This window comes from Sebastes fasciatus, chromosome 14 (genome assembly GCF_043250625.1).
Source record: "Sebastes fasciatus isolate fSebFas1 chromosome 14, fSebFas1.pri, whole genome shotgun sequence".
In the NCBI taxonomy this organism is placed as follows: domain Eukaryota; kingdom Metazoa; phylum Chordata; class Actinopteri; order Perciformes; family Sebastidae; genus Sebastes; species Sebastes fasciatus.
The window spans coordinates 9,272,414-9,285,244 of NC_133808.1; the positions used below are offsets into that span (position 1 = coordinate 9,272,414).

At 42.4% G+C, this 12,831-nt stretch overlaps 1 protein-coding gene across 4 annotated transcripts in view; it reads right to left on the reverse strand.

Moving 5' to 3' along the window:
- plekhm3 (pleckstrin homology domain containing, family M, member 3) overlaps positions 1 to 12,831 on the reverse strand; it is a 53,055-nt gene that overhangs the window by 35,323 nt on the left and 4,901 nt on the right. For all 4 annotated transcript variants that reach the window (XM_074658497.1, XM_074658495.1, XM_074658498.1 and 1 more), the window contains exons 2-3: positions 11,474 to 12,512; positions 2,824 to 3,915 (exon numbers count right to left, since the gene is read on the reverse strand). In XM_074658497.1, coding sequence (XP_074514598.1) covers positions 2,824 to 3,915; positions 11,474 to 11,996 — 1,615 coding nt within the window. In that variant the 5' untranslated portion in view covers positions 11,997 to 12,512. The remainder of the gene's footprint in view (positions 1 to 2,823; positions 3,916 to 11,473; positions 12,513 to 12,831) is intronic.

Sequence of the window (12,831 nt, forward strand, 5' to 3'; positions counted from 1 at the left end):
ATGATTACTTTGTCATCAATTAATATGTTGATTATTTTCCATTAAATATTTAGTCGCTAAAATGTCAGAAAATAGAGATACATAACATAACGTAAGTTCCAAGAGGTCAAGTTGAGGTTCGCCAAACAGCCCAAAACATAAAAAGATATTTAATTTACAGTTATATCAAACAGAGAAAAGCAGCAATTCTTCACATTTGAGAATTGTTTGGCACTTTTGATTGATAAATAATTAACCAAGTATTTCAGCAATGACTAGCAGGTATATTATATTTCACTGCAAATGTATCGCTGACCCAATATATCAACCAAACTCTTCGTTCAATCCTCTCAGTCTCCTCCTGACAGTGTGCCTGAGGCTGTAGAGATGTGTTTAGCACAGAATAATTGAAGTGTAACACAAAACAATAGGCCACATCTCAATAAAAAGGCGCTGGCATGCTACCAAGGAGAGGTGAGAGCCAGGAGAGAGCAGTGGATAGAAAAATAGCAAAGTGGGAGATATCTTGTCAGCAGTTGAATTTAAGATTCATATTTAAAGCTAATGAGAGGGAAATTTAAAAAACTAAAAATAATTATAATTAATAAAAATTCCCAGCTGATAAAAACACAAAAATAAGACCATAAAAAAAAAAAAAAAAAACACAATAACTAGTAGACTTAAATGCAATTTTAAGGCCTTGAATTGAAATGGTGTAAAAGCCTTTTTTTTCAGGCCCTGCTATGAAACTCTGCAGGAGACTACGAAGGGATACAGTCAAATAAATGAGAGGGGGGACAAAGGGAGAAAGGGGGACAAAAAGAGGGAAAAGCTGTGAGTCTGAATGAACTGTTGAAAGGAAAAAGAAAGAAAGGGAGGAAAAGGAGGGAAATAAACAGATTGAGTGAGCAGAGGTGTGCTCTTTATAGAAAATGGACGTATCCAGCTGTCCCTCCCATCCAGCTCTACCCAGAAACCCTTCAATCAAACAACTACGATCAAGCCTGACCACTGTAGCATCCCCAGGCCGCTTTCATTCGTTCTCATTCATTCATTCATTCATTCATTCGTCCATTTTTCCTCTCCTCCGGTGCTTTAAGCCTACCAATTATCATCAGTGGCCCCCAGACGGCCTCTGTCCTTGTTCCTGTTTCAGCTGGCCTTTCAAACAGCCCCTGCATTAATAAGCCAGTTGTTACAAATAAAAAAGGGAGGTGAGCGGTGATTATTCAAAGCCCTCCGAAAAGAGAGAGAGAGAGAGAGAAAGAGAGAAAGAGAGAGAGGAAGCTCACGTTTCACACCCAGGAAGAGTAAAAGCACCGCCTGCCATTTACGGGGCTGTCCAAGGGCCTGGTATGGAGACTAACAGGGGTGATAATAAGGGAGGGAGAGAGGCTGTAATGGTTCAGCGCATGAAAAAGGCTCTTAATACTGAAAAACACCCAAAATCGCTGACTGGCAGGAAGAGGCAGCATCCTTCATTCATACATCTGTTCAACAGGATCATAATAATATAACCACTTGAACCCTTTTGGCTTCATATTAAATAAGGACTTAAATCCAGTCAAAAACATGTTTTTCTTCATGTTCCTTGACTGTGATGTTTGAGCTTCACTGTGCAGCGTTTGACTATAGAAGCTTGTTTTCACATTCATCTGCTGAAGAGGGAAGTTTCGCTGAGTTTAATACCTGAACGTATCAGGAGGATTTTGTGACATCACAACTCGTGGCTCAACATGCAACTTACGCAAGTGTATTGTGGAAACTTGAAACCTCCAGTTCACCTGTACTAAGAATAGACTTTACAGTGAAGAAAAAAGACATCTTGTATCCAACATTTGAAATTAAAAATATTTTCATATTCACAGAATTCTGGATTCAACGTAATATGACTTTTTTGGTTGAAAAAACATGTCAGACAAATTTGTATTCAAATCTGAGTATTTTTAGGTCTTTAAACATGTCTGACAGGGATTTTTAAACACAGGGATGTTTGTCAAACACTATCAGATAGTCTTAATTAGGTTTCTAATGTAAAGCCAGTGGTGGAAGAAGAAGAATTTTCATTCCAAATTAAGTAAAAGTTGCAACAAAACAATGGGAAAATAGTCTATTACACTGAGTAATTCAACATTTTATTTGGCTGGAAATAATTGTTGGCGGTGGCAGGATGATAGAGTCTAAGTTTGCATGTTGTGTCTAATTTCTTTATAGTACAAAATGATAATGTACATTCATTTAGTGTATACTATCTGCTAAAAGTATGAAGATTAATATATAGTGCATACTTCATAATATAAACAGTAGTGTAGATTTGGAACACAGCTTCGTATTTTGCCCAATAATTCTGCCCTGCATTGAATATATTTTGTTTTATTTTGGAATATAAACAAAAACAACAAGTCGGTAATACAGTTGTGTTTGTGTGTGTGTGTGTGTGTGTGTGTGTGTGTGTGTGTTAGGACTGCAACGATTGATCGTCAACTATTAAATAATCCCCAACCAATTTCATAATTGGTTTGAGTAATTTTTTAAGAAAAAAAGTAAAACTTCTCTGATTCTAGCTTCTTAAATGTGAATATTTTCTGGATTCTTTACTCCTCTATGACAGTAAACTGAACATCTTTGAGTTGTGGACAAAACAAGACATTTGCGGATGTCATCTTGGGCTTTGGGAAACACTGTTTGAACATTCTTCACCATTTTCTGACATTTTATAGACCAAACAACTAATCAATTAATCGAAAAAATAATCAACAGATTAATCGTCAAGGAAAACAATGGTTGCAGCCTGTATGTGCGTGCATGCGTGCATGCCTGTGTGTGTGTGTGAAGGTCATTTACCTGCACACCTGAAGCTCTGAGCAGTCAGTCCCTTCTCCACAGCCAGACAGGTGAGAATACTGAGGAAACTAGTGGTGACTGACTGCCGCTTGGCTCTCTGGGCCTCCCGCTGTCTCCTCTCCCTGGATGGTTTTGATCTCAACAGCACTCCCTGGATGGCTGGGGCTCCTTCTCCCGACTCTCCTACTTCTTCTTGGGCAGGCCTCTGCGCTGCGACTGCCTCCCGCAGGGCCTCTGCCCATTCCTGGGCCTTGAGCTGATCGTCCGCCCGAAGTCTGAGTACCTCTTTGGGGAAAACTACCTGGAAGCAGTCCCCTCTATCTGTCCGCGGCTCTCCATTCTCTGGCTCCTGATCATGCCGCACGGCCAAGCAGGAGGCCAGGGAACACTGGAGGACAGGCTTGGACACAGACCCACGTCCCTCGGTAGGGAAGGCCCGGAGAGCCGATCGGGTCAGGACGAAGGTGAAGGCCCGCCAGTTGTTCTGATCCATCAGCTGGTGGAGCAGACCAGCTTTGAGGACGTCCTGGCAGCGTTGGGTGAACAGAGGCAGGGTGGTGGGTCTGCTCAGGGAGAGTGACGCCTCTGCTGATGTGGGGGTGTCGCTGTCACCATCAGGCCTGGTGTCGAGGCCCGACGGAGAGGGCGACGAGGACGGCGACATGGCTGCAGGAAACTTGACGACCTGTTGCTTTTCCACTCCGGTCTTGCGCTGGTGGTTCTCCTTCCTCGCAGGTCTGGCTGCCTGCACCTTCTCCCACATCAACCGCCTCCACTCCATGGCTTCCCATTGGTTGGCCGCCCTCAGCTGGAGACGCATGCTGTTGAAGAACAAAGCTTGGAGCGTGCGCTGATCGGCAGGCTGGGTGATCTGGCCGTGCTGGCTGCAGGGTGCTGGTGAGATGACGCTCTGGCAATGTGACAGAGAGTAGGCGTTGCCCAGCTGGCGGTTGGCGCTGCTGTCCAGAGTGTACAGACGGAGCTCACAGGGTGTCAGCTCGACATGGCAAGTTGTCCATCGCCCCCGGGACCCCTCGCGCTGCTCCATCGCACCCTGCTTCACCACACTGCTACTGCTGCTGCTTTTATCAGCTGAACAGAGAGACAGAGGAGACGGGGAAATAGGGAGAAATAAGACACAGATGAGTAATGTGTGTGTGTTCAGGAAAACCTTCTTTGAGGAAACAAGTTTTATTCTGAATAAACATCTTCCCCCTGGCCAACCAGGTGCAGTTCATCTCATCCTCTATGGACACAAATAGCAGGTCAGATACTATTACTTGTGTCTTAAAAATTTTCAAGTTTTGAACATTCTGATACGAACACGTTGCCACTGGTTAGAAGATTTAAAGGAAATACTCCGTTCAAAAATCAATGAAAACTTTTGAGTATCAAACATTCAACCAAAACTGTAAGCTTGACATTTGGCTCTGAACATAGACTGCATATAAGAAGTGAACATAGTCACCGTGACGTCACCCATTAGTTTATGGACTGCTGTTTTGAAGCCTCGAGTTCAGCATTTTGTCCGTCGCCATCTTGGTTATTTGCAACCAGAAGTGACACAAGAGGGTGGAGCTAAGTACAACTGAATGCTGAATAAGACATTTTTAGGCGACCAAAAACGTTATGATTAACTTTCATGTACTGAAAACACACTGTGAAAGGGTTAAAGTTCTACGACAAAAACACAGACAACTCCCAGACCGGACAATGCCGTGGTAGTGACTTGTCAATCACAAGGTAGCCACACCCTAAAGCATTTACTAATAGACTTCTACACATTCAGACTTAATTTTGCAACCAGAGGAGTCGCCCCTTGCTGGCTATTAGAAAGAATGCAAGTTTAAAGCACTTCCCTTTTGGCTTCACTTCCCAGACCTAGAGGTAGCCCACTGGCTCTGAAAGGTTTATATCCTTTGTGGACGTTGGCAGCTATAGTTTTTGGATGTTTCAGTAATTGCTAATGGTGTTTTAAACCTACATACTTCTTCTACTTTTAGTGCAGTCCTTCTGAACTATATAATGTATCTTCTGATGTTTTCTTAATTAATTCTTAGGGTAATTGTTATTTTTTATCCACATGGAAATGGAATAGGTAACATAACATACACATAAGTAGTTAAGAACTTACTGGCTTCTAAGATACTGGCCAAGTGTTTCCGGTAGAGATGCAGGGCTACAACGACAGCACTCGACAGAAGTGTATTTAAGTCTGTTGTGAAGAAACGATGAGTGTTTGGAACATACCGAAAAGACATTTTTCGTGGAGTACTCCTTTAATGAAGTGCATCTGTAGCTTGAACTCAAGATCACACGTGTCACTGCGAGTAACATTTTTGGACATCAAGACTGAATCCATCGCAATGAACTACAAAATTTGTCCGACGCAGCTTTTTCCCCCAGTTTGACTGAATCCTTACACCTCGAAGTCTAAGAAACGTTAATCTAGATGGGCCAGTTTCCTACACAAGTTAGCTTATCGGAGGCTCGCGGCTCTGACATGAGCGTTGGTATTTTGGTAAGAGATAGGCGTGTGCGGGTGCTCCTCGGAGAACTTTTCTTGTCGCCAAGGCAGGAAGAAACAGTATTGTTAAGGAGGCCACTGGGCAAACTGTCCCCTTTTCTAAATCTGAAAGCCGGGGGCACACCCTCTCCCTAGTTTGGCCTTTTTCTCTCCATTCTTTCACCGTCTGCTGATCAGGAGGTTTGTTTTACCCTCACTTATGTCTCTTCTCTCGCCGTCTCCTCTAGTGATTATGGTGTGTTTTCTCCCTTGATTGAGAAGGGTTCAGACTCAGGTAGACAACAGGCGTGACCTCTGCTAGGACATAAAACTGGGCCAGCCTTTATTATGAGCTATGCTGCATTCACTGCCTTGTCTGAAAAATACTTGGACAGTTGCGAGCCAAGAGCAAATGTATTTTATTGAACAACATGTTTAATATAAAATATATATAACAGGGATTGCAGCAAAGCTCTTAAATACAAAGAAAGTGCCACAGATCAAGGGGATAGTGCAGCCACACCAATATCCGGTGCCACATCCTGTTGTGCTGGTTTGTCTGATATCCATTACCCCTATTTGTCATAGATAACAGTTTCTCCGCTTTCCACGATTTAAGATCAGTGTTCCAGTTTTAAGTATAGAAATTTTAGTAAAATTTTTGCGCTCTCAAAGAAACAGAAAATGTCCAAAGCATGTACACTACTTTTTGGTTAAATCCCCAACAATGCAAAACTTCACCCATGCGATACCAGATGTGCAAATTAGTTTATGTGACTGGTGAAGATAAAAGATGGAGGTACACTTAATGATAACGATTAGATCCTGACGGATGCTGGATTTTTTAGGCCAATACATTAACACATTTTGTGATAGAGATGCTGAAGTAAAGATATTTCACATTTGAGCAGTCACGTACTCAACAGTAAATATAATATAATAGTACATTTTGAACAGTAACTTTACAGAACTTTAAATAACTAAAAATGCATAATATATAAACTTGAATTAGAAAAAATCAAAGTCAATTCTACATAAGAATGCAGCCTATAATACATGTATTTCTGCAACTTCTTTTAGCATATCTGCCATCATATTTGACTATACCTATATATACATACTTCAGTGGTTCAAGCGCCCAATGAAACCAAATACTGGATTCATTATTCTTAAAAGGTCCCATTTTTGTTTCAGTCTCAGACCGCTGTAACACCGCTAAAAAAGAGGAAGAGAGAGAAGCACCTGCTACACGGAGCAGGCAAGCAAAAACTACAAGCTATAGCATGAAACTGGTGACAAACAGATGAATCTTTAGGAATTAAGATTGCGCAGCAAAGACTAAGGACTGATAAACTGTGACTTATTCTATGAGCTGCAAGTGCACTAATTTGGTAATTTGCAGGTCAAAAGACACGTCTATGACATGACTATATTTCAACATGCAGTTAGGACCTGCTTCACATTGAAATAATTACTGAAATGCTGTTGAAACAATGGTTATATGTAACACAGACTCTCTCTCTTTTCAGCCAAATTAAGCCCAGTTTTAACCTCAATATCTAGACGTCCTTCAGTAGGTAGACCGGTTTACTTAAAAATCACCATCTCCTAAACCAATCCCACAAACTGATTTAATTGTAAACCCCCAACAGGAGCAGTCTAATTGGCAGATATTGCATTTTGTTTCTTTAACGTGCTCAATCACTCAAGGAGGAGGAAAAGAAAAGCTAAATCGTTCACAGCTCCGGTGGCGAGTCCAGCGCCTCATCAATCTTATCAAAACAGCAGTAGACATGATGTCACTCCAGGTCTCGGACTTTGCATGTTAACAAACCTTTTTGCTAAAGGAACAAATGAATATGCAAATACGTTTTTAGCTGGAATCAAGACTGGCTGATTGGCAGTCTTCACGCTTGGGAGGGTCGAGATGAGAATTAGGCATTGTGGCGAAGAAAACTGCTCTGTTCAATTAGCCTTCATCTCCACCTGGTAGGTTTTGACATCACACTCTGGTAAATGTCTAATGTACACATATACAAGCCTTCAACCAGAATTAACACGTTTCTCTCAGGGCTGCAAACTAACTATCCAGTACTGCTGCCCTCAAGTCAATCAAGACCTTAAACAAGCAACCTCACCCACTGATTAGGTAGCAAATCATAATATTGCATGCCGTTTTACAATCTAACAGACTCCCACCGTTTCCTGGATACAAATGTACACATAGACTGCAAATGAAAAAGCAGGAGAAGGCGCCTGCAGCCACACACACAGGTACACCGTCAACTCTAAACCACAGCGTTTATCCTGTTCAGGATCATAGTGGGGTGAAGCTATCCCAGCAGGCACTGGGTGAGAGGTACAGTATGGTTACACACTGGACAGGTCGCAAGTCTATCACAGGACTTTTACATACATAATACAAACATATCTACATCTACGGGTCAATTTAGTGGTAATCTTTAAGGAAGTAAGAACTTAAACATTAGTCAACGTCAGCTTCTAAAAGCTGCATTCAAGTTTGTGTGTGCGCGCGTGCGTCGCGTGCGTCGCGTGCGTCGCGTGCGTCGCGTGCGTCGCGTGCGTCATTTCCGGGACCGGAAATGGCTGTAAGTCCCCAGGTTGAGTAAGGTCAGAATTGGTGGGAAAAAAGATGTGTCATGAATGATGTGTTACAGTTCATTCAGATACAACAGGAATTGAAACAAAGAGGAAGCATGAATACATTCAAAGTCAGCAGAAAGACTCACATGAACGTGAAGAGAAGCACGATTGATTCTAGGCAGCGACAACTGAGATGAAGATGCAACCTTAAGTTTCAAAATCAGAGAAAATTGTACCTACTATTATTGTACAGAAGCAGGAGCAAAAAACAGACAGACCAGAGGAAAATAAGTGAAACAACTGAAGCTGTTTTGGACGACTAAAATGAGACTTTACTTTATACACACAGCCACTCCACAGAGACACAGTCAGTGTGTGTTGTTTAAAATATATTCAGCCTGTTAGACTGGGAAAATGTCCATTGGCTATTTGCGAATGATAAACAGACCAAAGAAACTCCTGTGGTCAAACTTGCATAAATACATTGAGAAGACAATTTGTTGCATGCTGTGTCTGAATGCATCATTAGACAGGAGTTCCTCTAGCACAGGTTTTCACTCCAGGAGTTTTACTCTGCTCTGTGTGTTTTCTCTTTACAGTAACTTCCTGCTTAACTACCAGTTTACAGCACACCTGCATAGTTGTTGTGCATTGTTGTGTGTCATACAAAGTCACAGCCTCTTTTGTAGCCTCCTTTCTGTGTGGTTGTTTATTTTTAAGTAAGTGTACTTCATGTCATATTTAAAACCTGTGGTTTACTGGGGCCACACAATGATTTGTATCAATTAATCTATAATTAATTGTTTCATCTTTAAAATATCAAAATAATTAAAATAGCCAGGGTCCAAGGTGACATCAAATAGTTTTTTTCTTCTAACTAAAATCAAGACACGAGGATATTTGATTTGCAATAAAAACAGAGAAAAGCAGCAAATTCTATTTTTCATTATTCTTCCACATACTTCAGTGCGGGAAGACTGTGTTTTCATATCAATAGCAAATAGTTTCTTGTCACTCAGGTGGCTAGTATTAGCTGATCAACTGTGAGTCTGGTGTCTTAAAGCCTGCTGATAACGTAACTTGGTGAGTTAAAGGGGAACACCACCAAAATTAGGAGTTCAAATGTTATTTCTACGAATGGGAGACTGATTTTGTCGACCCGCAGAATGTTTGTCTTCTTTTTTTATACTCAAATGAGCTTTATTCTATTGTAGTGGTGTCAGTTGTGAGACAGAAACTGTTCCCATATACTCAGAACATTCCTCTGGGTGCTCTCAGTGTCATCTAGAACATTTCTCCCAATTCATTGTCTATGGCGCAGTTCCTCACTTTATACCCTATAACATCACAAATTTGAGATATAGCACTCTAGTTTTGGGATTTGGAAGAGAGTTGTTCATGTTTACTAGTATTTTCGGACTGTCTTAGACCATTGGAATAACATGTATGAATTTTGAAAATGTGTGTAGTTCCCCTTTAACCAGTTTTTTTCCCCACAAACTTAAAGGTGCAGCGTGTAGGATTTGGCGGCATCTAGCAGTGAGGTTGCAGATTGCAAACAACTGAAACTTCTCCCGTGTGGCAAGCATGTAGGAGACCTACGATGGCCGACATGAAAACGTGAATGGCCCTCTCTAGAGTCAGTGTTTGGTTTATACGCTCATTGCAAATGAATCACACATTTTTAATCTGTTCAAAATGTACCTTAAAGGGAGATTTGTCAAGTACTTAAAACTCTTATGAACATGGGAGTGGACAAATATGCTGCTTTATGCAAATGTATATACTGTGTATACAGTATTTATTATTGGAAATCAATTAACAAAACAAATCAATGGCAAATATTATCCAGAAACCCTCACAGGTACTGCATTTAGCATAAAACATGTGCTCAAATCATAATATGGAAAACTCAAGCCCAACAGGCGACAACAGCTGTCAGTGTGTCAGTGTGCTGACTTGACTATGACTGTAAAGGGGAGACTCATGGGCATAGAATGCATTTACATTCACATACAGTATCTTGAGGTCAGAGGTCAAAGGAACTCTTTGAAAATGGCCATGCTAGTTTTTCCTCAACAAAATTAGACAAGCTAGTATGACATGGTGCCAATGGATTACCCGCTACAACCTCCGAAAGATCGAATAGCAGCAGGGCCTAACGGCGGCCTGTTCGATTTTTAAGAGACTAATTAAAAAGCGCAAGTTGCGTTTTTATAAATTATTGCCGTTAAAAATAATTTGCGTTAATGCATTATTATTGCATTACTTTGACAGCCCTAGTATATCCAATTTCTGCCAATAGATCCAACTAAATGCTACACACTGCCCCTTTAACTCGTTCATTAAACTATTTACAGTTAATATTATTAACAGGTGCATATTTCTACATTAAAAACTGTTTCCTTGCATGGACCTCAAACTTGTATGAATATAAAATGATTGAGCAAGGCTCACAACAAAATATGCAATCAAAAATAGACCATTATTTACAAGAATCAGAATATATAAACAGATGAATGCAGCCTTTAGAGTTCAGTGGGCAATGTTATGAAACACAGCTTTAATAATAAGCTAAAGAGCTACACATACAGCCTGTTTGGTCCCGTGTATACATGTATATCATGTATATAATAAAGATCATCATTTCCATTTACCATCTAAACATCCCCAGCTGTCACTAATGGAAAGGCAAACAGGCCACTTTTTTTCTCAATGAGAATGAAGAGACAGCGAGGCCGAGCTAAATCACTCCGCCTTCTGCTTATTACCGTCCTTTCCCTACTTCTCCCCTTTCAATGCACATCGAGCCAAACTAAATAGCCTGATGCCTTTTCACACATATGCTAATACTGAATAATCCTGCCAGTATCAGGGGCTGGGTAATTGGGTTGCCTCTTCTCTCGCCTCATTTGAGTCCATTTGCTGACAGGATTACAGGCTATTATCCCTCAGGATCCCTTAGGATCTCCTTAGGCCTTCAGATGGCCAAAACACACAAACAAATGGTGTGTGTGTGTGTGTGTATGTGTGTGTGTGTGTGTGTGTGTGCGTGTGTGTGTGTGTGCATTGGGCCCTCTGCCTGAGCACTGACTGTCATAGCACAGCTGTGTCATTTCAAGTTATCATCATCTTCTATCATTATTGCTTTCTCTGAGGATGCTTCAACATAAGTACAGCATACGCCCCGATCTGTAGCACAAATAGTCAGAGACTTCTGTCCTCCGAAAGCCTCTCGAAGGCTGAGAAAGCTTTCCGGTGAATGGGCGGTCGATCAGAGCAAAGGAGGAGGAGAAGGAGGTGTACATCTCTGACAGGGAGGGACCGGACTGTTGGTCACCAGAGGACATGACATCATTTTTATGGTGCAAAGCAAAAAACAGCTCTCCGTGTCACAAATGCCCAATTAGGCAAATTCTATGCAACTAAAAGAGAGTCAGCTCCATCATAGACCTGAAAGATTTGGACTGACAAATTCCTAACAGCCACTTTCTACATCATTATATCACACAGAGACTCACACTGTGTATGTGAACTCACCCTCTGGCTGGTGGTTGAGGATCATGTTCTTCAGAGTGTTGCAGTCCACAGTGGGCAGTCCGTTGTCTGTGTATGTAGACGGCCGGTAGTTGACGTCTGACCTGGACCGGTTGTGTCCCTTCTTGAAGGCCGAGTTGGACGAGGAGTTGGCGGTGTTGTTGGTGCACTCCTTGGTGTGGGCTGCCAGGTCGTTGGTGGAGCGTGCTCGGCTTCTCTTGCCGTGCCTCAAGCCCATTCCCAGCCCCAACACGCTGAAGTTGTCGGCCCAGGCCAGGCCTAGAGGCCCCACCTCTGGCTGCTCTCTGGCCAGCAGGCCCCATACGCCGCTGGAGCTCAGCTTCCCTAGCGCGGCACTGGACACCTCCTGCAGCTGCTTAGGCTGCCTGGAAGGCTGGAGGATCCCTGTTTGAGCTTGGCTCGGACCTTGGCCTTGGATCCCGTCCATACAGTTGATAAAGTCCTCCGTGGCCTCAAGAGCTGGGCTGATATCGCCCACCATGTCAAGCTGCTCAAGACCCTCCATGGCAGGGCCTTCCCCTGAGCTAGAAGTCTCACAACTAGATGGTTTTCCAAAATGGGCACAAAAACCCAGTTAGCAGCATCCACATGTCCAACAAACCAAACTGTCTGTCAACTGGCCAAATGAAAGCTAAGTAAGGGGTAAGGAAGATCCAAACAGCATGCAGGCTTCACAAACTGCTGTCTGAAGCCAAGTCCTGCTCTTCTCCTCAAGGCAGGGCCTTCATCCAGGGTTACAGTCTTCCTTATCAGTGGTGTGCCTCTAGCTCTGGAGGGAAAGTCAACTACCTCTCGGGGGGGAAAGCTACTGCGGCTTCATGCCAGAGCTAAACGGTAGCCTGGGACTCCCCATAATCGAGCCAATTTGGGTGGCAAACTGCGCTGCTTAGCCAAATACACACACTTTGGGTAAGAAAAAAACAGTCAAATCCCTCTGCACAGACCGAGATGTTCAGGGGCGGGCTATTTTGGCCCGTCAGGTGGCTGTGAAGTCATCAGATGGAGACGGTTTGTGGCTTCACTGTAACAAACGGGAAGAGAGAAAGAGGAAATGGTTAAGAGGAAACATGCCGAAAAAAAGCAAAGAATGGAAGTACGGCTGGATAGTGTGATAAAATTATACATAAAACCAACTTGTGTTCCGCTTTCTTAAACTCTAAATAGAGGCTTTGCCAAAAAGATAAGAGGATTATGAAGCCTCTACTTTAAAAAGGTGCTACATTTGAATTCAGAGCAGATCTATTGCTTCCACACAGCTCTCAACATGGCAGCAGCTCGCTAACAGCGCAAACAACAGCGACATTGCTGAAAGAGCAAACAGGGTTTACCTATAAGTTGGA